The sequence below is a fragment of the Anolis sagrei genome, chromosome 4 (assembly GCF_037176765.1).
Source record: "Anolis sagrei isolate rAnoSag1 chromosome 4, rAnoSag1.mat, whole genome shotgun sequence".
Classification (NCBI taxonomy): domain Eukaryota; kingdom Metazoa; phylum Chordata; class Lepidosauria; order Squamata; family Dactyloidae; genus Anolis; species Anolis sagrei.
This window is the reverse complement of record NC_090024.1, coordinates 129,309,586-129,331,388: the sequence shown is the minus strand read 5'-3', so window position 1 is coordinate 129,331,388 and position 21,803 is coordinate 129,309,586. Positions and strand designations below refer to the sequence as shown.

The 21,803-nt window shown below is 42.0% G+C and overlaps 1 protein-coding gene across 5 annotated transcripts in view; it reads right to left on the bottom strand.

The window, feature by feature from the left end:
* TNR (tenascin R) overlaps positions 1-21,803 on the bottom strand; it is a 745,794-nt gene that overhangs the window by 167,393 nt on the left and 556,598 nt on the right. For all 5 annotated transcript variants that reach the window (XM_067467656.1, XM_060774408.2, XM_067467655.1 and 2 more), the window contains one exon: positions 1,586-2,144. In XM_067467656.1, the coding sequence (XP_067323757.1) occupies positions 1,586-2,084 (499 nt within the window). In that variant the 5' untranslated portion in view covers positions 2,085-2,144. The remainder of the gene's footprint in view (positions 1-1,585; positions 2,145-21,803) is intronic.

Sequence of the window (21,803 nt, the reverse complement as noted above, 5' to 3'; positions counted from 1 at the left end):
AACTTTCAGCTTCAATGGTCTGTGTGATGGGGAACTCCGGGAAGGCTGACGAATGGGAAGGGTTTATGGACTTACAATTCTGGATTGACTGTTACCCTCTTGTCCCTACAATTGCGAATGGCCTGGATGTAGCATAATGGGGTGGGGTGTTTTTATGATGTTGACATTGTATGGTGCTTCTTTGAGGCCGCCCTGAGCTCCTCCCCGGGGGTGAGAAGGGCAGGGTATAAATATAGGAAATAAATAAATAAATAAATTGTAGCCACCACACTTCTCCAAGGATGACCTGGGGTGATGCTAAAACATTTAGGGAGAGGGGTAAGGGAAAAACAGTAGAAAGTCGGCCCTACCCAAACTTGCCTATAAATATGATGATGAATTGGATTTGGTTTTATTTTTGTAAGTTGCATCATGTACCCTGCCGAGTGTTTAAAGCATACACACACATATACAGTTAGACTTTTGATTTTAGGAGATATGAAAGATTAAAGATTTGAACCTGTTTCCTATACACAGTTAACTGTAGCTCATACGAAAGTTTCCATCTTTAAAATAAATTGGAAGTATTGTACAGGTAGTCCTTGAATTGTGAACAATCTGTTGGTGTGTACTTAATTTGAATGTATATGAAAGTTGATTTTTTTTTTAAAAAAAAAGTTTTGGATAGCATAGGGAAAGGTCATAGAATCATAGAATCAAAGAGTTGGAAGAGACCTCATGGGCCATCCAGTCCAACCCCCTGCCAAGAAGCAGAGATATTGCATTCAAATCACCCCTGACAGATGGCCATCCAGCCTCTGTTTAAAAGCTTCCAAAGAATACTACTGTGGCATTTGTTTTGCTGTCTGAACCTCTGTTTAGAAGATTTTATCTTACTTTATATTGCTGTGAAAATTAGTTTTCGAAAATTTTGAGTTGCCATGGAAAAAAGGATTGGAGATAATTTACATGGGTAATTTACAGGAGTAGATTTCCCTTTTTAGGAGTAGATTTCCTCTCACTTCCTGTAGTCTCACCTCTGTTTGTAACTAGGAGTCGTATGTAAGTTAGATGCTTGTAACCTAAGTTTTTTTTGACTCATGCAATTTGTGTGGCAAATATGGTGAAGTGAAAATATCTGTTTCAATCGTGTTCAATTTCTCCAAATTCCACATGCAGCTTCCCCTTTTGTTTTCTATACAATTATGAAGCACCGTGGCTTCTTCCAGCACTTAAGCTTTTCTCCGCATAGCCACATTTATTTTGCACAATTTATCTAATTCATGGAGTTTCTCCCCCACTGAGTAAAATATTTGTGAATATTTCCCCCCAATTATACACATTCTAGCCATTCAGATTTTAAAAAATAAAAGTCATTTTGTGCATACTTTTCCTGCAATTGACACATTTGGAAATAGATGCTTGAGGGATATGCAGAAGTGCTACTTTCAGCCAAAATTGTTGAGACATTTTTCTTTCTTTCTATCCTTAGACAAATTATGATTTCACAACCTAACTTTATTTCACTAAGCAAATGACTCCATGTTATTATTCCTCCTCTGACATGTCCTAGTTCTCAGTAAAAACCCAAGGCACATGTTACTACCTGTGGCTGCATTGTCTTGGCAGCAATTGGAGTTGCATTGGTCTCGAAGCATGGACACCTCCCTCTCCAGCATCTCAATTCTGCTCAGCAGCTCCTGCATGTCCCGGGAGGAGGCGACACACTTGCAAGTCTGTTTGGGAAGGTTTATCCTGTGCGTAAAGGTGACTTGGCTCTCACTGTCAGAAGTCTGCTCCGTGTATTCTGTCATCCGGTCATCTTCTGAACTCACCTCTGTGCCAGATGAAGCCTCTAGCGAAGTTGAACAGAGGCTGTCCAGAGGCACATTAATGTTATATATATGGCTGAAAACCATAGGTTGCTCTTTGATAGGTGTTGTGTAGTTGACAAAGTTGCCTTCCTCATCAGCCACTTGTCTTTTGACTCTCTCTGTCATCACTTCAAGGCGGCACTCAAAAGGCTTAAAGATGGAGCCAAGCAGCATTAAGTTGAGACCAACCAGAATATTCCTTAGAACGGCATTTTCACCATCCACCCCCATTGTCTTGAGAAGAGCAGGAAGCTTAGATGCCGTTCTGGGAAAGGAGAGCTGTGGTGCAATCTGAAACAAGAACAACAACAAAGCAAAAAGGTTGTTTAGGATACAAGTGTTTGAGATGAATACCGAGGCCCCTTCTACACTGCCATATAAAATCCAGATTGTCTGCTTCAAACTGGATTATATGGCAATGTAGACTCATATAATATAGTTCAAAGCAGATAATGTAGATTATCTGCTTCGATAATCTGGGTTATATGGCAGTGTAGAAGGGGCCTGAGTGAATGTTATGAAAGAGATTATAGTTCCAATCCTGTCAATGTTACTTGGGGAAATGGAGGCTTGATTCCAAGTTATCAAGCATAGATTTGCAATCTAAAAACAATGGAAGAACTAGCCAAGCATTAATGTGCTGTCGCACGCTGGGCCTGTTCATAAGACTGTAGACAGGACATAAATTCTTTGTGCCCAACGGGACGCCGGGGCTGCCTCAGATTAAAGGCCTTTGGATTTCCTTAAAACAGAGTCTTTAGATTGCTTAAAGGTTCAACAAAGTTCTTTATTATTGAAAACAAACAGGTACTTTAAGGTTTTCTTTATTGGCTCTCTCTGAATCTTGTCCACAGGGAACAGGCACTATCTTCATAACTGTATTTTAGCTAATGGGGAAATTCTTAACTTCTAATCTAGGCAGTCTGTCTTTGCCTCTGTTGGCATGGAGCCCTTGCACCCGGTACCAACTGCTTCTGGCTTCCGCGAGTGACCCTTACCAAGCAGAGCTTTGTAGACCTCCAGGGGAAAAGGGGTTCAGGTTTCAGTGATGGCTGGCTGAAGTGCTGTGGGACCGGATTCCCTCAGCAAAGGAGCTGTAAGGCTATATATCTCCCGGCCAAGCCGTAGAGCTGTATATTTCCCCAGCCAAGCTGTGGGCCCTTTTCTCCCCGGCCAAGCTGTAGAAGACAAAGCTTTCTACAGAAGCTCTTGGTTTTATGTCCTGTATGAAAGGCTTCTCTGTGTGGACTAACCCAAAATGGCTCCTATTCCCTCCAAAACCCAAAAGGGGGCAGAACCAGGGAATCTAACGATAATTGACAGGTGGCTTGCCTTATGATTGCAGCCAAAAGAAGCCACCAATCTGCAGAGTCCCTGAAACTTAGGACTACAACAAACATTCAATACAAAGCAAACAAAATTGGAGCTCCTGGTACAGTTGTACCTGCACAATTAATATCTGTTTTTATTCCATTCCCAATACTCAAATAAGGAACGTAAAGTGGGAACCCTGCAGATGTTGCTTCTACTGTTGCTGTGTTGCTAATTGTTGTCAAGTTGACTTTGATTCATGGTGACCCTATGAATGAGAAACTTCCGAGTCACACAGTCCTTGACAGCCTTGCTCAGGTACTGCAACTCAAGGCCATGGTTTCATTGTTAAGAGTATATTAATCAGGAAGTAGATTTTTCTGTTTTTCTACTGCCCTCCACTTTACCAAACATTACTGTCTTATCTAGTGAGTCATGTCTTCTCATTTACGTTTCAAACAATACCGTCGGTTTAGTCATAATGGCTTCTAGGAACAGTTCAGGCTTGATTTGCTCTGGGGCCTATTTATTTGTCTTATGATTTCATCATATGGACCTTGAGAAGTGCGGAAGACCCTCTGTCTAGCTATCCCCTGTCATACAATTTCAAGTTCTGTCTTCCAATCACATGTGTTTCCCTCTTCAGTTTTTTCCTGTTGTTGCCCACGTTCAAACCATCACATTGAGAATCCTCAGGAAAAACTTCAATATCAAAAGTCAAGATCACATCTGTGATTCCTTTCATTAGACCAATGTAATTTTAAACCTTTTTGGCTTAATCCCCTCCTACTAGCCTTTTCTTCCCTCCATTAGACCAATGTTGTGTTAAAAAGCTAGCAAAAGCACAATTTTGAACCTAGATTGTCATTAATGAGAAAATGCAGTTGAAGCAAAGTGGTGAGGAACACCCATTCCTCCATGTTACTGAAACGAATCAACATGGGCAAATATGTCAGATCCCATCACTTGTGTTAGGCATTAGCGATGGTTCTGGCATGCACCAGGGTGTCAGAACACGATTACTTGCCTGTATTCTGAGCTCCCTCCTTTCAGCACACTTCATCTCCCTTTCAAGGATGAAGGGCAATGGATGACAGCCAGAAGTAGGCAAACATCATGTGATGGGTTCCATGCCTTGAAATGGAGATGAAGTGTACAATGGAGGAAAATGCTCCACATGATAAGTTCCTTATTGACTGCCCATGGTATCTGAATACCTCATTCAATATATATAAAAAATATTTTACTAGTTTAATTGTCCCAGAGATATTCTGTGAATGTGATCAATCAGAGAAAAGTCTAGATAGGTTGGTTTTGCATGGAAGTCATTAAATCTGAATCCTCAATTGGTGTCACACCTCAGGATAGAATCACCTTGCTCAGAACACCACACACACCAAGGCTGTAGGCTTTGTAGCTTATTAAAGAAAAGGCAAAGTCTTAAACACAGAAGTAAAGTTGCAAGAGTTCAATAGCCAAACAGAGTCTTAAATGCAAAGGCAGAGTTTCCAAAGTCCAAAGGCAAATAACATGAAGCATAATCCATAAGCATTGATCAAACAAGATTCCATGGCAGCATGACAGAATCCCAAGAAGCCAAGATCCAAATCAAAGTCCCAAGAAGCCAAAAGCATTGCCCAAAAGCCCAGGCAATCCAAAGAAGTTATCAGGGTGTTTGCTGAAGTTGCATTGACAAAATCAGCTCACTTAATATACTTTTCCAGCATGAAAGCATTCCTTTGACCTCTAACCTCTCTCTTGTTTGCAAACCTTGTACTACGGTGAACTCTGAATTGCAAACGATCTGCCCTATCTAAATCTGCAGAGCCTTCAAGGTCGAATAACTCATTATCCTGGAGCTGGCAGCCTGAGAATCAGCAGGCAGAGAGCTCACAGGCTGGCTCGCCTCCTCCACCTGCATCTGTGAAGTTTTACTAAGACCAGAAACATCTTCTAAGACAACATCACTTCCCATGGGAAACTGGAACTCCTCATCTTCAGCATCAACATTGTCTGTATCAACAATAGGAACATGTTCAGGAATCTGAAACCCATCATCCTCTTCCTGAAGCTCCAGCTGAGCCACAACAATTGGTGTAATCTGAACATATATTCTCCCATTGTTTGTAGTTTCCTCTGTCTTTGTCCCTCTGTCTGTTACTCCCTCTGTATTGAAGTTTTAGATCAGGCCTGTACAGCTGTGGCCCTTCAGGTGTTTGGGCCTCCAACTTCCAGAAGCTCTACCCAGCTGTTTCAATGGCCAGGAATTCTGGGAGCTGAAGTCCAAAACACCCAGAGGGTGTGAAGGTCTGAATTGATGGGGAGATATTGGAAATATATATATTTATATCTACATATCATATTATTATATCATTATGTCATTGGGCTCTACAGGCCAATCGATACTCCACCTCAGACATCCGAAGAGCTGCAAGACCAAGAACAAGCCACGAGAATAAAGATGAAGATCCACCCAGAGAAAAAGTGTTCTTGCCATACATCAAGGGAACCACTGACTGCATAGGGAAACTGATGAGGAAACACAACATACAAACTATCTACAGACCCACCAAGAAAATCCAACAAATGCTACGTTCAGCAAAGGACAAGAGGGATCCTCTCACTTCTGCAGGAGTCTACTGTATACCATACAGCTGTGGACAAGTCTACATAGGCACCACCAAACGCAGCAATACCCAAACACAAATCAAGGAACATGAAAGGCACTGCAGACTACTTCAACCAGAGAAGTCAGCCATAGCAGAGAACCTGATCAACCAACCTGGACACAGCATTTTATTTGAGAACACAGAAATGCTGGACCACTCTCACAACCCCCATGTCAGACTACACAGAGAAGCCATTGAAATACACAAGCATGTGGACAATTTCAACAGAAAGGAGGAAACCATGAAAATGAACAAAATCTGGCTACCAGTATTAAAAAAAACTCTAAAATTATAACAGCACAACAACAGAGGGGAAACAAATAAGGACATCTAATCACCTCTCAACAAAAGATTGCTCTAGGCACTGTCAGGCCATTATATGCTAATCAAGGTGGTCAGTTGAAACATTCACACCTAGCTCCAGCAGACAAGAGTCCTTTGTCTCACCCTAGTCATTCCACAGATATATAAACCCTTTTTCCTAGTTCCAACAGACCTCACTACCTCTGAGGATGCTTGTCATAGATGCAGGCGAAATGTCAGGAGAGAATGCCTCTGGACCATGGCCATATAGCCCGAAAAAACCTACAACAACCCAGTGATTCCGACCATGAAAGCCTTCGACAATATATATATTTATTTATACATATATTGTATGTACTTTACCAGCACTGAAATGTAAGAAAAATCTGGCTCTCTGTGTGTTAGAAAGCAGAGCTGACAGGCCAGAAAGAATGCTGAAGGAGATCTGTGTTGAAAGGGGGAAGAGAAGGAGGGCATGTTATCTATACATTCCAGAGAGACCTGGTACAGCTTAGCACAGGCCCCTGATGACTGTGAGCTTTTTTAGAAAAAATATAGAGACATGCCTCTTGCATGTTGGAAGATATAATTTGATATCATCATGTAGTGATGATTTTACATATGTAGAAGCATGTTTCTTTGTTTGCTTAAATTTTAAATGGTATAAAAGGCAAAATCAACGCCTTTATCCTCACTCTGGTTTGCTTTTTGGATGAGAGTCCACGCCAAAGTCCCAGCTGGAAATAAATGCAGTTTTCTGACCTCAAAACAAAGGATCGCTCTTGGTATTATTTCTCCTATCTGCTGCTACAGTTTGAAATACTGAAAGTCATTATGTCCAATTCTGGGCACCACAATTCAAGAGAGATATTGACAAGCTGGAATGTGTCCAGAGGAGGGCAACTAAAATGATCAAGGGTCTGGAGAACAAGCCCTATGAGGAGCAGCTTAAGGAGCTGGGCATGTTTAGTGTGAAGAAGAGAAGGCTGAGAGGAGATATGATAGCCATGTATAAATATGTGAGAGGAAGTCACAGGGAAGAGGGAGCAGGCTTGTTTTCTGCTTCCCTGGAGACTAGGATGCGGAACAATGGCTTCAAATTGCAGGAAAGGAGATTCCATCTGAACATGAGGAAGAACTTCCTGACTGTGAGTGCCGTTCAGCAGTGGAACTCTCTGACCCGGAGTGTGGTGGAGGCTCCTTCTTTGGAAGCTTTTAAACAGAGGCTGGATGGCCATCTGTCAGGGATGATTTGAATGCAATATTCTTGCTTCTTGGCAGGGGGTTGGACTGGATGGCCCATGAGGTCTCTTCCAACTCTATGATTCTAGGAGCAACCTTTCTCTTTAATTTTAATATTTAAAACCTCATGGTCATTAATAGCTAAAAATGTAAAAATAATCGCAATAATGTTAATTTACAAAATGCCATGGCATTCTTGAAAAACACTTGGGAGTTTAAGAGTTTCTGGGGATAGTTACAAGTGTACTGGTTGTCTTGGTAGTTTCAAATACCTATAAGCTATTATTTCAGTTAATGTAATGTCCTCTAGAAAAGCAGCGTAAGTTAGAAGGTGGGGCAGGGTGTATGTGTTTGTGTTGCAGCTGGTGCCAGTGTATTAAATAAACTATACTGCACAGCATTAAGCTTATTTACGTTTGTGCCTAGGATGCACAAATATTGCTTGTTTAAAGCCATTTCACCCCCCACTTATACAGAGAATTATGTGGTAAAGTGTCTTTATTTGCAATTGGGCAACTTTCCATTTTGGTATTGATTTAAAGTCTCTGGGTGGTAAATCCAAACTATGGGCCAAATTTATACTGCAAGGAAAGCTTTTTTCTTCAGTATTATTATACCACATGTTAGACCTGCTGATTGTTTTTCAATGTTGTTCTCGACTTGCAGAAATGGGGTGGGGAGTGAGAAAGCTGTAAATGAATCAGAATTTTTCTCAATATCTTGTCTTTGCAGAATTACAGCAGAGACTTTGCACCCAGCAGACGGGCAGAGCCGTGACTCCAAGCCAAAGGAGCCTCATTATTCCCTGTGCAGTACAGGGGTCAAGCTGAATGCCTATTGCTTACCTGTTGCTAGGAAATTTGTCTTGCATTTAGTTTTTATTGAAACGCAAGCTTTTGGTAGAAACACACCTGTATGTTTTGAATGCAGTTCTCTCAAAGATAAACAGTTTGGAAATTGGTGCTGAATTTGTTGTTTATCTGGAATAATTGTATATCCTTCTGTTTTGATCGCTTGAGTAATTACCCTAGATGTAATTTCCTGCCCACCCCACCCCTTCATATAAACTGTTTCTCCTTTGCTTCCTAAATTAAGAATTACTATTGCATATTTTCACATCAGCAAGGCATTATGCTCAGTAAAAAAAAAGGAGGTTGGTGCTTATGTCATGAAATTTTTTCCCTTTTTTCAGCAACAGGAGGGGTAGTTTGAATGCATGCAGGCATGTAGCCAGGGGGGGCCTTGAGGGGCTTCAGCCCCCCCCCCCCGAAATTCTCATGGTGGTTCGCGAAAAGGCCTTACTGGTGCATTACTTAAACTGCATGGGAAAATGTTCACACATTCAGATAATGTGATACAGGAGGCAGGCATGTAGCCGGGGGGGGGGTGCTCGGGGGCTTCAGCCCTCCCCCCCAAATTATCATGGTGGTTCACGAAAAGGCCTTACTGGTGCATTATTTAAACTGTTACGTTTATTCATATCATGATCTGATCACCATACTCAATATATCCCATATGCATGGGGGTATTGGGGTAATGATACAAAAGGTTTGCTAGGGTAGACCCTCTTTCACCCAGACTCAGCCCCCCCCCGAAACTCAGCCCCCCCCGAAAGCCCCCCTGAAATTTTTTTAGCCCCCCCCCCCGAAATTCTCATGGTGGTTCGCGAAAAGGCCTTACTGGTGCATTACTTAAACTGTTATGTTTATTCATATCATGATCTGATCACCATACTCAATATATCCCATATGCATGGGGGTATTGGGGTAATGATACAAAAGGTTTGCTAGGGTAGACCCTCTTTCACCCAGACTCAGCCCCCCCCCGAAACTCAGCCCCCCCCGAAAGCCCCCCTGAAATTTTTTTAGCCCCCCCCCCCGAAATTCTCATGGTGGTTCGCGAAAAGGCCTTACTGGTGCATTACTTAAACTGTTATGTTTATTCATATCATGATCTGATCACCATACTCAATATATCCCATATGCATGGGGGTATTGGGGTAATGATACAAAATGTTTACTAGGCTAGAACCTCTTTCACTCATACTCAGCCCCCCCCCCCGAAACTCAGCCCCCCCGAAAGCCCCCCTGAAAAATTTTTAGCCCCCCCCCCCCCCCGAAACGAAATCCTGGCTACGGGCCTGAATGCATGGGAAAATGTTCACACATTCAGATAATGTGATACAGGAGGCAGGCATGTAGCCGGGGGGGGGGGGGGCTCGGGGGGATTCAGCCCCCCTCCCTGAAATTCTCATGGTGGTTCGCGAAAAGGCCTTACTGGTGAATTATTTAAACTGTTATGTTTATTCATATCATGATCTGATCACCATACTCAATATATCCCATATGCATGGGGGTATTGGGGTAATGATACAAAATGTTTGCTAGGCTAGAACCTCTTTCACTCAGACTCAGCCCCCCCGAAACTCAGCCCCCCCGAACCCCCCCTGAAAAAAATTCACCCCCCCCCCTGAAACGAAATCCTGGCTACGGGCCTGACAGGAGGCCTTAGCTCTGAATTAGCTGCATCTCCTTAAGATTATGTTGGTGCATAGCCAAATTATATTATTACTAGATGTCCCCTGCCACGCGTTGCTGTGGCCCAGTTTGTTGCTCTGGAAAATAAAGTAATGAGAAAGTGTTGGTTTCTACTATATGTAATTTCTTTATGCTTGTGGGTAAACAGTATTTCTTGCTGTTTCTTTGTCAGATGTGGAGATTGTCTGGTTTGCCTACTCTGGAATATGCAACATATAATTGTCCTTCTTTAGGGGTCCCTTTCAAATCTCTCTGTGTGTGAATCATATCTATCTATATCTATGGCTGGATGGCTCTTTGACAGGAGTAAGTATTTTCTGTTGGGCATGGGAATTCTGTGTGGGAAGTTTGCCCCAATTCTGTCGTTGGTGTGGTTCAGAATGCTCTTTGATTGTAGGTGAACTGTGAATCTCAGTGACTACAATTCCCAAATGTCAAGGTCTATTTCCCCCAAACTCCATCTGTGTTCATATTTGGGCATATGGAATATTCGTGCCAAGTTTGCTCCAGATCCATCATTTTTCTCTGCCCACAGTGCTCTCTGGATGTAGGTGAACTACAACTCCCAAACTCAAGGCCAATGCTCACCAAACCCTTCTATTGTTTTCTATTGGTCATGGGAGTCATGTATGTCCCGATTGGTTCAATTATATCATGCTATTTGATTGTAGGTGATGCTTCCCACATCTAATTGGGATAGCATTGCCGAGCGGGGAGCTGTGTGCGAGGTGACAGATTTGCCCTGTTGCCCCTTTCTTTTTGCCATGATGCCAGGAGAAGCGAGATTCTTTACTTGGCCTTTCTAATGAGGTCCTTACTGAGTACTGTATAGATCTGAAAGACCAGTATCACAATAAAATTTAGGGCAAGGGCCACAATCTCCTTCTTTCTGGATCCTATTACATTCTACCCGACTCCTAGAATTGTATCAATATGCTTTGTACCCGAGGTCTTAACTCTATTCAATAGTGCATCTGAAAAAGTGAGCTTATATCTATGGAAGCTGATATAAAAATAAAAATGTAATGTTTGTTTGTGGGATTAATAGAACTCAAAATCCACTGGACGAATTGACACCAAATTTGGCCACAAGACACCTAACAACTCAATGTATGTCCTTCACTCAAAAAATGATTTTGTCATTTGGGAGTTGTAGTTGCTGGGATTTATAGTTTACCTACAATCAAAGAGCATTCTGAACCCCACCAATGATGGAATTGAACTAAACTTGGCACACAGGTCTCCCATGACCAACAGAAAATATTGGAAGGGTTTGGTGGTCAGTGTCCTGTGGTTTTGAAGTTGTAGTTCATCTACATCCAGAGATCACTGTCGACTCAAACAATGATGTATCTGGACCAAATACTCAATATGCCCAAATGTGAACACTGGTGGAGTTTGGGGAAAATAGAATCTTGACATTTAGGTGTTGTAGCTGCTGGGATTTATAGTTCACCTACAATCACAGAGCATTCTAAACCCCACCAATGATAGAATTGGGCCAAACCTCCCACACAGAACCCCCATGTGGGCCACAGCAACGTGTGGAAGGGGACGGCTAGTATAAAAATAAAAACCAGTTAGTCTCTCTCCTTCTTTCTTCCTTTTAAACATAATTGCAGAGTTTCTTTATTTATATCCTTAGAACTCTGTATTTATTCCAGAAGCAAAAGAGAAATCCTCATTCAACTTCTCCAATCTGTGTCATCTCAGCCTCTATTGTGCAAGGAGAAACTGATTAATTCAAGACTTGTATAGTTTTCTGTGCTATACGTAAATATTAATTCTCCTATACCATTATTATGTGAAGCAGAGAACAAGTGCAATTCCTCCATCTACATCCCACTATGTATTCTCAATAACTTTGATTATAGAAAAATGTTCCTTACTATTGAAGGTGTAAGAGAGTAGATTCATAGTTGAACACTTCATATCTTTCTTGTCTTTGCAAAGATAACCATACAGAACACACAAAACCCACATAATTTCAAATGAGAGGAAAAAAAAGATTGTCTATAGAGAAAAATCCCATTGAGACTGATAAACAGATAAAAAGATGATTACAGAATTATGGGATTCTCAGAGGAGCTTACCTCAAGAAATTAGATCGTTCATTGCTCTCACTTTAGGTAAACATGGGCTTAATTTGCAAGTCAGACTGCCTCGACTTATATTTCTAAAAAATACTCTGTTGTGGAGTGGAAAATGTGCCAACTGCCTCTAATTATGAGAATCCATTTTGATCCTCAAAGCACCATTTTGACTCCTAAAGTGGGAGCAATGTCATCATATTGCATCAATGGTACAATGAGATTTGATGGCTTGTGAGATAACGCGTCTATTTTTAACGGAAGAATACTAGAGAAATAATATATCATTTAAAAAAATATATTACTAATGCTGCAGCTGGTTGAGGGTGCTTTGCAGCTGTAAATGCTGATGAATAAAAAGAATGAGGCTATGGATGGGTGGCAGGGGGAGTGATAGCGTGCAGTGGCAGGGTGTGTGTGTGTGTTGGTGAGCGTGGAGCAGCATTTTGTGGTCTGCACCAATAGATTGTGTGAGCCACATATTGTACAGGCCTGCCTTATACACATCACCTGACGTTAATTTTATATAATATTTTAAATAATTTTGTGCATGAATTGAAACTTGTATACAAACAACCACTAGAAAGTAAAAATGTCGGTGGACTTTACTGCACAAAGCCGCTATTCCACAGCAGTTGTGAAATCACCCATAGGACCTCATTACAAAGGCCCATGGATTCCTGGTGAATCCATGTGGTCCCAATAGGGGGTGGGGAGAATCCATCGCTCCATGCCCCGCAACACCTGCACTACCTAATTACAAAGGCCCATGGATTCCTGGTGAATCCATGTGGTCCCAGTAGGGAGATGGGGAGAATCCATCGCTCCATGCCCCGCAACACCTGCCTTACCTTGACCCCCACCTCACAGGGGAAGCATCGTCGCTTGCCTTCCCCATAGTGCTCCTAAGCCTCCCATGTTGCTGGTGTACACCACTTGCTCTCTTCTTTTGGCACAGAGTGTGGCCAGAAGTACACGTGTGTAATGTAATGGGCTCTGTGCTGAAAGAGGAGAACAAGCGGCATACAATAGGCAAAGTAGCTTGTCTGGTGAGGTCACAACATGCAATATTCCTGCTTCTTGGTGGGGGGTTGGACTGGATGGCCCATGAGGTCTCTTCCAACTCTTTGATTCTATGATTCTATGATTCTATGAAAACTCATACCTGCATGAGAGTCCTTACTATTGCCGATCCATAATCCCACACCCCTACTTCTGTGGACATCTCATGTATCGTGTTCTGCAGTTGTTGGTGCTTGGTGGTGGTAGGCCTAGCAATTGGTGATGGAAGGGTTAATGTAAGTCTTAGTTCTAAAGGGTTGAGTAGTCTGTAAGTAAGAGTTCATGGGTGAAAACAATTAAGGGTGGAGGTATGCAAGAGATAGGTTGCAGCTGGGTGTTTCTGGATATAATGAGCTAGCCTTGGGATTGATTTTTGGGAGAAAAGTATTTGTCTTATTTTGGTGGTAGATGCTGCTGGTTTCCCCCCAGGTTTGTGGATTTTCGGTATCCTGACCTGTTTCCTGTACTCTTGGAACCCTGGAACCTTGAATCTCTGGACTGGCTTTTGACTACGGAATAGACTCTTCATCCCTGGACTTGGCTCAATGAACTCTCGGCATTTGACCACTGGACTAGACCTTTTGATTACTGTGTTATCTTGAACCTGCAACAGTGTTTGCTATCAGTTTTGTTTTATATTCTGTGGCTGAGTGCTATCTTTATGTTTTATGTTTTGGACTATTAAAACAGCCAGAAAGTAAGTGTTGCTTTGATTAAACTGTTTGATACAAACTGGGTGATTGTTTAGTTAATCTCTACCTGAATAAGGCAGAGCCCTGGCATCATGACAGGACACTTGTAATGCCACTTTCCCTCACTTCTGCTTCTCCCAAATCAGTGGGAAGTATGGCAATGTGAAAAGAAAAACATACTGTATGTTCAAATTAAGCTTCATCAAGGCCAGAAGCGCTCAAGATGAAATAAATTTTTAAAAAGCAATATTGCAATTTGCAGGTATTGTTAATAAAAATTTAATACTATTAAAAATAAAGGAAATACTGCCTTGGAAATAATGAGGGGAGGTTGAGGGAAAAGGAAGGGAATCCTATTACCTGATGTAACTTCAGTGTGGCATGCCAGCCCAGAAACAGATCTTGGTTCATCACACAAGTTAAGTGCAAGGACTATGGGGGTATTGATGTTTCTTCCATCATTAGCAGAGAATGACATTATTGTATTGTCGAAGGCTTTCATGGCTAGAATCACTAGTTCTTGTAGGTTTTTTCGGGCTATAGGGCCATGTTCTAGAGGCATTTCTCCTGACGTTTCGCCTGCATCTATGGCAAGCATCCTCAGAGGTAGTGAGGTCTGCTGGAAATAGGAAAATGGGTTTATATATCTGTGGAATGACTGGGGTGGGGCAAAGATCTCTCTGCTGACGTGAATGTTTCAGCTGACCACCTTCATTAGCATTTGAAGGCTTGGCTGAGCCTGGGAAAATGTTCTGTTGAGAGGTGTTAAGATGTGCCTGGTTGTTTCCTCTCTGCTGTTTTGCTGTAGTAATTTTAGAGTTTTTAAATACTGGTAGCCAGATTTTGTTCATTTTCATGGTTTCCTCCTTTCTGTTGAAATTGTCCACATGCTTGTGGATTTCAATGGCTTCTCTGTGTAGTCTGACATGGTGGTTGTTGGAGTGGTCCAGTATTTCTGTGTTCTCAAATAATATGCTGTGTCCAGGTTGGTTCATCAGGTGCTCTGCTATGGCTGACTTCTCTGGCTGAAGTAGTCTGCAGTGCCTTTCATGTTCCTTGATGCGTGTTTGGGCAATGCTGCGTTTGGTGGTCCCTATGTAGACTTGTCCACAGCTGCATGGTATACGGTAGACTCCTGCAGAGGTGAGAGGATCCCTCTTGTCCTTTGCTGAACGTAGCATTTGTTGGATTTTTCTAGGACATCTAGAAAAGGCAGTCTTCCTTCATTTTCTTTTTCCATTGTGAATTGGATTTTTGGGTGGATGCTGTTAAGATGGTCCAGGAACCTGTTGAGTTCTTCTTCTCCATGGCTCCACATGGTGAAGGTGTAATCCACATATCTGAACCATATTGTGGGCTTTTTGGTTGCTGTCTCCAGGGCTTGTTTTTCAAAGTGTTCCATGTAGAAGTTAGCTATGACCGGGCTGAGAGGGCTCCCCATAGCTACTCCATCTTTCTGTTCATAGAATTCATTGTCCCACTGAAAGTAACTGGTGGTGAGGCAATGGTGAAACAGAGCCGTGATGTCTTCTACAAATCCACCAAGAAAATCCAACAAATGCTACGTTCAGCAAAGGACAAGAGGGATCCTCTCACCTCTGCAGGAGTCTACCGTATACCATGCAGCTGTGGACAAGTCTACATAGGGACCACCAAACGCTGCATTGCCCAAACACGAATCAAGGAACGTGAAAGGCACTGCAGACTACTTCAACCAGAGAAGTCAGCCATAGCAGAGCACCTGATGAACCAGCCTGGACACAGCATATTATTTGAGAACACAGAAATGTTGGACCACTCCAACAACCACCATGTCAGACTACACAGAGAAGCCATTGAAATCCACAAGCATGTGGACAATTTCAACAGAATGGAGGAGACCATGAAAATGAACAAATCTGGCTACCAGTATTAAAAAACTCTAAAATTACTACAGCAAAACAGCAGAGAGGAAACAACCAGGCACATCTTAACACCTCTCAACAGAACATTTTCCCAGGCTCAGCCAAGCCTTCAAATGCTAATGAAGGTGGTCAGCTGAAACATTCACACCTAGCATCAGCAGAGAGCTCTTTGCCCCACCCCAGTCATTCCACAGATATATAAACCCATTTTCCTATTTCCAGCAGACCTCACTACCTCTGAGGATGCTTGCCATAGATGCAGGCGAAACGTCAGGAGAAATGCCTCTAGAACATGGCCCTATAGCCTGAAAAAACCTACAAGAACCTAATGACATTATTGTTAGTGATGTGGTGTACGGGCAATTGGTTGGACCTGGTGTTCTGCTTCAATGCAGGTTTGCCTCTTTCATGCAATAAAGTCCAGTATTATAGTCACACATGAAAACAGTTTTGGATTTTAAAGTACAGTAATTTGGATTTCAGAATTCTGGATAAAAGATGCCCAACGTGTAGTATCTGTTGAAAGCAAAAGGTTACCCTCACAAAAATTAGTGGGTGCTCTGGCGATGTGGAAAGAAATACAAATGCTCAAACCAAGTTGAATCAAGCCAGAAGTTCTCATAATGAACAGATAGATAGAAAGAATCATAGATGGAATCAAAGAGTTGGAAGAGACCTCATGGGCCATCCAGTCCAACCCCCTGCCAAGAAGCAGGAATATTGCATTCAAATCACCCCTGTCAGATGGCTATCCAGCCTCTGTTTAAAAGCTTCCAAAGAAGGAGCCTCCACCACACTCCGGGGCAGAGAGTTCCACTGCTGAACGGCTCTCACAGTCAGGAAGTTCTTCCTCATGTTCAGATGGAATCTCCTCTCTTGTAGTTTGAAGCCATTGTTTCGCGTCCTAGTCTCCAGGGAAGCAGAAAACAAGCTTGCTCCCTCCTCCCTGTGGCTTCCTCTCACATATTTATACATGGCTATCATATCTCCTCTCAGCCTTCTCTTCTTCAGGCTAAACATGCCCAGCTCCTTAAGCCGCTCCTCATACGGCTTGTTCTCCAGACCCTTGATCATTTTAGTCGCCCTCCTCTGGACACATTCCAGCTTGTCAATATCTCTCTTGAATTGTGATGCCCAGAATTGGACACAATATTCCAGATGTGGTCTAACCAAAGCGGAATAGAGGGGTAGCATGACTTCCCTAGATCTAGACACTATGCTCCTATTGATGCAGGCCAAAATCCCATTGGCATTTTTTGCCGCCACATCACATTGTTGGCTCATGTTTAACTTCTTGTCCACAAGGACTCCAAGATCTTTTTCACACGTACTGCTCTCGAGCCAGGCATTGTCCCCCATTCTGTATCTTTGCATTTCGTTTTTCCTGCCAAAGTGGAGTGACTCTATATTATTATTAGGAATTAAATTGTTCTGTGAAAGTTTTCATGGTAATAAATGGTTTTGGAAAGTACCAGCTAAGAACTAAAATCAATGTTATCAGCCATTTTATGTTGAGTTGAAGTAAGAGGAATGCTTCTTTTGTCCATATCATTGTGTCCTGGCACAAATGTGATAAAACCTTCAGCAATGAATTTTGCAGTCCCCAATCTTGAGATAAGGTGGACTGTGCCATAGCAAGTGGACTTCTAGTTTGTATTTTAAACAGTAATGATAAGTGGAAGAGAACAATGTAAAGATATGTGTGCCATCATTCATGTAAATAACAGATGTTTCACATTTTTAAAAACAACTAGAAGCTGTTCACACTAACAGAACTATGATAAACGAATAGCAGTAAATTCCCACTTGCTCTACAAGAATGCAGAGCATCTGGATAAAACCAACTGTGGAAATACTACCCACTACAGCAAAAGATTCTTAAGGACTTTAAAGCCAATTGTGCATCTACACTGTAAAATTAATGAAGTTTGATACCTCTAAATTGCTATGGCTCAATGTTATGAAATTCTGGGAATTTGGTGAGGCACTAGTATGTTGGAAGAGAAGGCTAAAGACCTTGTAAACATACAACTCACATGATTCCATAGCATTGAGGCATGGCAGTTAAAGTGGTGCCAAACTTTATTAATTCCACAATATATATTAAGCTTGTTGATAAAATATGATTCAAAACCCGTTTCGGATGTAGGGGGCTCTGGTGGTTCAGATCTCAAATCAATTCTGATTTTCACAGAAAAAAAAGTTCAAAACTTTTCAAAACTTCAGAGACTTCCAAATCCATTAATGGTTTCAAAGTGTTATTTTCCATTCCAGTGGGTGGTCTTTACTTTGAAAGTAATTGTTTTACTCCAGAAGTGGAGGTGGGGGGGGGGGGGAAGCAAAGGGAAGAAATCCATCCACTCTGGTTAAAACCGTTTCTCTCGCTTAAGACTGAAGTGAGAGGGAAAAGAAAGGAAGGGAATCCATCCACACTGGTTTAAACTGACACAGATCCATCCACATTGGTTAAAACTGCTTCTCTTGCTTAAGACTCACGTGGGAGGGAAAGGAAAGGAAGGGAATACATCCACACTTGTTTAAACTGATGCGGGAGGGAAAGGAAAGAAAGGGAATCCATCCACATTGGTTAAAAATGATACAGATCCATCCACACTGGTTAAAACTACTTCTTTTGCTTAAGACTGACATGGGAGGGAAAGGAAAGGAAGGGAATCCATCCACACTTGTTTAAACTGATGCGGGAGGGAAAAGAAAGAAAGGGAATCCATCCACACTGGTTAAAACTGCTTCTCTTGCTTAAGACTGACGTGGGAGGGAAAGGAAAGGAAGGGAATCCATCCACAGTTGTTTAAACTGATGCGAGAGGGAAAGGAAAGAAAGGGAATCCATCCACACTGGTTAAAACTACTTCTCTCTCGGGAGGGAAAGGAAAGGAAGGGACTCCATCCACACTGTTTTAGAATGCTTCTCTGGCTTGAACCAAGGCCAGGGAACAGAGGCGAAGGAAAAGATGAATCATTTCCAATTCACTTACTAATTCGTAAGAGAAATGGCAGAAAAAGCTTCGGAAGGGCAAAGGGACTTCCAGTTTCCTTAAAAACTTCGAAATCTTTCCAAATTTATTTCGAATTACGAAGATTCTGACCCAACCTAACCATGCCTAGTATATATGCCTCCAAGGAGGAAATCTCCAGCCTCAAGTGTTATTTGAAAAGGTTCTACTCTAGTCAATCTGTGTTTTAAATCGGTTTTACAGTTTAGTATAATTTGCAGACATTTGCTGACAGTTTAGGTTTTCTTTGTATCCTATTTACAAAGAAAACGTATGCAGAGTATGCTATATTTCCAGAGTGACCCTGCATTCCTCAACTTTGGCTATGCTGATCAGAATACAGCCATTCTCAACCTTTGATTTTCCACATATTTGGGATTTCAGTGCCTAGAACTCCTGTCTATTTGTGATATTTTCTTGGACTTCTGGGAGCTGAAATCCAAAACATTTGGAAGAGCAAAGGTAAAGAATCACTGGAGAGCACAGGATTCCTCCCCCATATCCCATTTAAAATGCAGGACTGCAGAAATTCAAATCCTGAGCAAGGAAGGAAACCAGTTTTGTAAATGCCCGCCAGGACTTGAGAGGAGATGAGAAGTCCATAGGTCGCTTGGCGACTGTCATCCCCACTATGGTGAAATATATTTTAGGTAAAGGTTTTCCCCTTACATTAAGTCCAGTCGTGTCCAACCTTGGGGGTTAGTGCTCACCTCCATTTCTAAGCCAAATACCCGGCGTTGTCCGGAGACACCTCCAAGGTCATGTGGCTGGCATGACTGTATGGAGTGCTGTTACCTTCCCGCCAGAGCGGTACCTATTGATCTAGTCACATTTACATGTTTCTGAACTTCTAGGTTGGCAGAAGCTGGGGCTGACAGCAGAAGCTCATGCTACTCCCCTCAAGCCTGCGACCTTTCGGTCAACAAGCTCAGCAGCTCAGCGGTTTAACCAACTGCGCCACCAGGGGTTCCCTGAAATATATTTTAATATCTATTTAAATTAAACACTGTGAATTTATATATAATACTAGCTGCCCACTGCCACGCGTTGCTGTGGCCCAGTCTGCTGATCTGGAAAATAAAGTAATGAGGAAGTGTTGGTTTCTAATCTATGTAATTTCTTTATACTTGTGGGTAAACAGTATTTCTTGCTGTCTCTTTGTCAGTGTTAATGTGGAGATTGTCTGGTTTGTCCACCCTGGAACATGCAACATATAATTGTCCTTCTTTAAGGGTCCCTTTCGAATCTATGATACTATATGTGTGAATCATATCTCTATCTATCTATCTATCTATCTATCTATCTATCTATCTATGGCTGGATGACTGTTTGTCAGGAGGACTTTGATTACTTTTTCTTGCCCTGATGAAGGGATTTGGATTGGATGGTCTTAAGTATTTTCTGTTGGTCATGGGGTTTCTGTGTGGGAAGTTTGCCTCGATTCTGTCGTTCATGGGGTTCAGAATGCTCTTAGACTGTAGGTGAACTGTGAATCCCAGTGACTACAACTCCCAAATGTCAAGGTCTATTTTCCCCCAAACTTCACCTGTGTTCATATTTGGGCGTATTGAGTGCTTGGGCCAAGTTTGGTCCAGATCCATCATTGTTTGAGTCCACAGTGCTCTCTGGATGTAGGTGAACTACAACTCCCAAACTCAAGGTCAATGTCCACCAAACTCTTCCAATATTTTCTGTTGCTCATGGGAGTCCTGTGTGCCAAGTTTGGTTCAATTCCATCATTGATTGAGTTCAGAATGCTCTGTGAATGTAGGTGAACTATAAATTTCAGCAACTACAACTCCCAAATGACAAAATCCTAATTTTTTGAGTGATGGTCACTTCATGTGTTGTGAGACATTTTGTTGCCAAATTTGGTGTGATTTCGTTCATTGGTTCTTTTGTTTTTAAGGTACTCATTATGCACAGAGCATTTATATATATATATATAGATACTTGTGCACATGCAAAGCTTATGCAAAACTTAGGTTACATCTGATGAAGTTTGATTGTGATGAATCTAGTACTCATCCTGGGCAGATTGTGATGAATCTAGTACTCATCCTGGGCAAGATACCTATCTGACCGCATCTCAGCCTACAAGCCCACGAGGACTTTGAGATCGTCCGGGGAGGCCCTGCTCTCGATCCCGCCTGCCTCACAGGCATGCCTGGCGGGGACGAGAGACAGGGCCTTCTCGGTGGTGGCTCCTCGGCTGTGGAACACCCTTCCCGTGGACATCAGACTGGCTCCTTCCCTGATGATATTCCGCAGGAAACTAAAGACTTGGCTGTTCAAGAAGGCGTTCGAACAAGAAGTGCAATAATTGGTAACAACGGAAAATGATACTGGATTGTGGTTTAATGATGAGATGACGCAAATGGCTTTTTGTATTAGTGATATTGTTGATGTTTCTGATGACGATGTTTTTTGGTTATTGCTAGATTGATTTTAGATTGTATCTTGTAAATTGTACCCTGTCCTTTCTATGTTGTACACCGCTGTGAGTCGCCCTCGGGCTGAGAACAGCGGTATATAAGCACAGTAAATAAATAAATAAATAAATAAATAAATAAATAAATAAATAAATAAATTTACACCAGGCTAAACTGCCCAGTGCGGACATGCCCTTAGTCTCAAATGTGCCACTAGATTCCTTAAACAATTTCTTCCCTTGAAACGAAACATAAATTTCCTCCTCCTTCTTGTGGTGCATAATAATTTGCTGCCCTATTTTAAAGACGTTGTCACAATAACAGGGAAAAAATAAACTTCACTTAATAATGCAAAGCTGGTATTAGGCAATCTTACTATTAACTTTTTCTGTAGGGCGATTCCTAGAACTGCTTCTTGTTATACATATACTTCTGGGACATTTTGGTTCTTATTTTCACTTCATTACACATGCCTTCCAACATTTTCCAGCGGAAAATAAGAAGATGCATGCAACACCCCACTTCTCACCATAAGTATCATTGCCTACTCCCTGTTCAGTGCTCCACAATGCTTAAGGCTCTACTCTGCCTTTTATATGCTGCATTAACTTACTTGTCAAAGCCTGTCTTGTGATGAAATTAAAGGAAATGGGCATTCCTTTGTTTCATTTAGGTGTATGTTGGGGGAATCTACC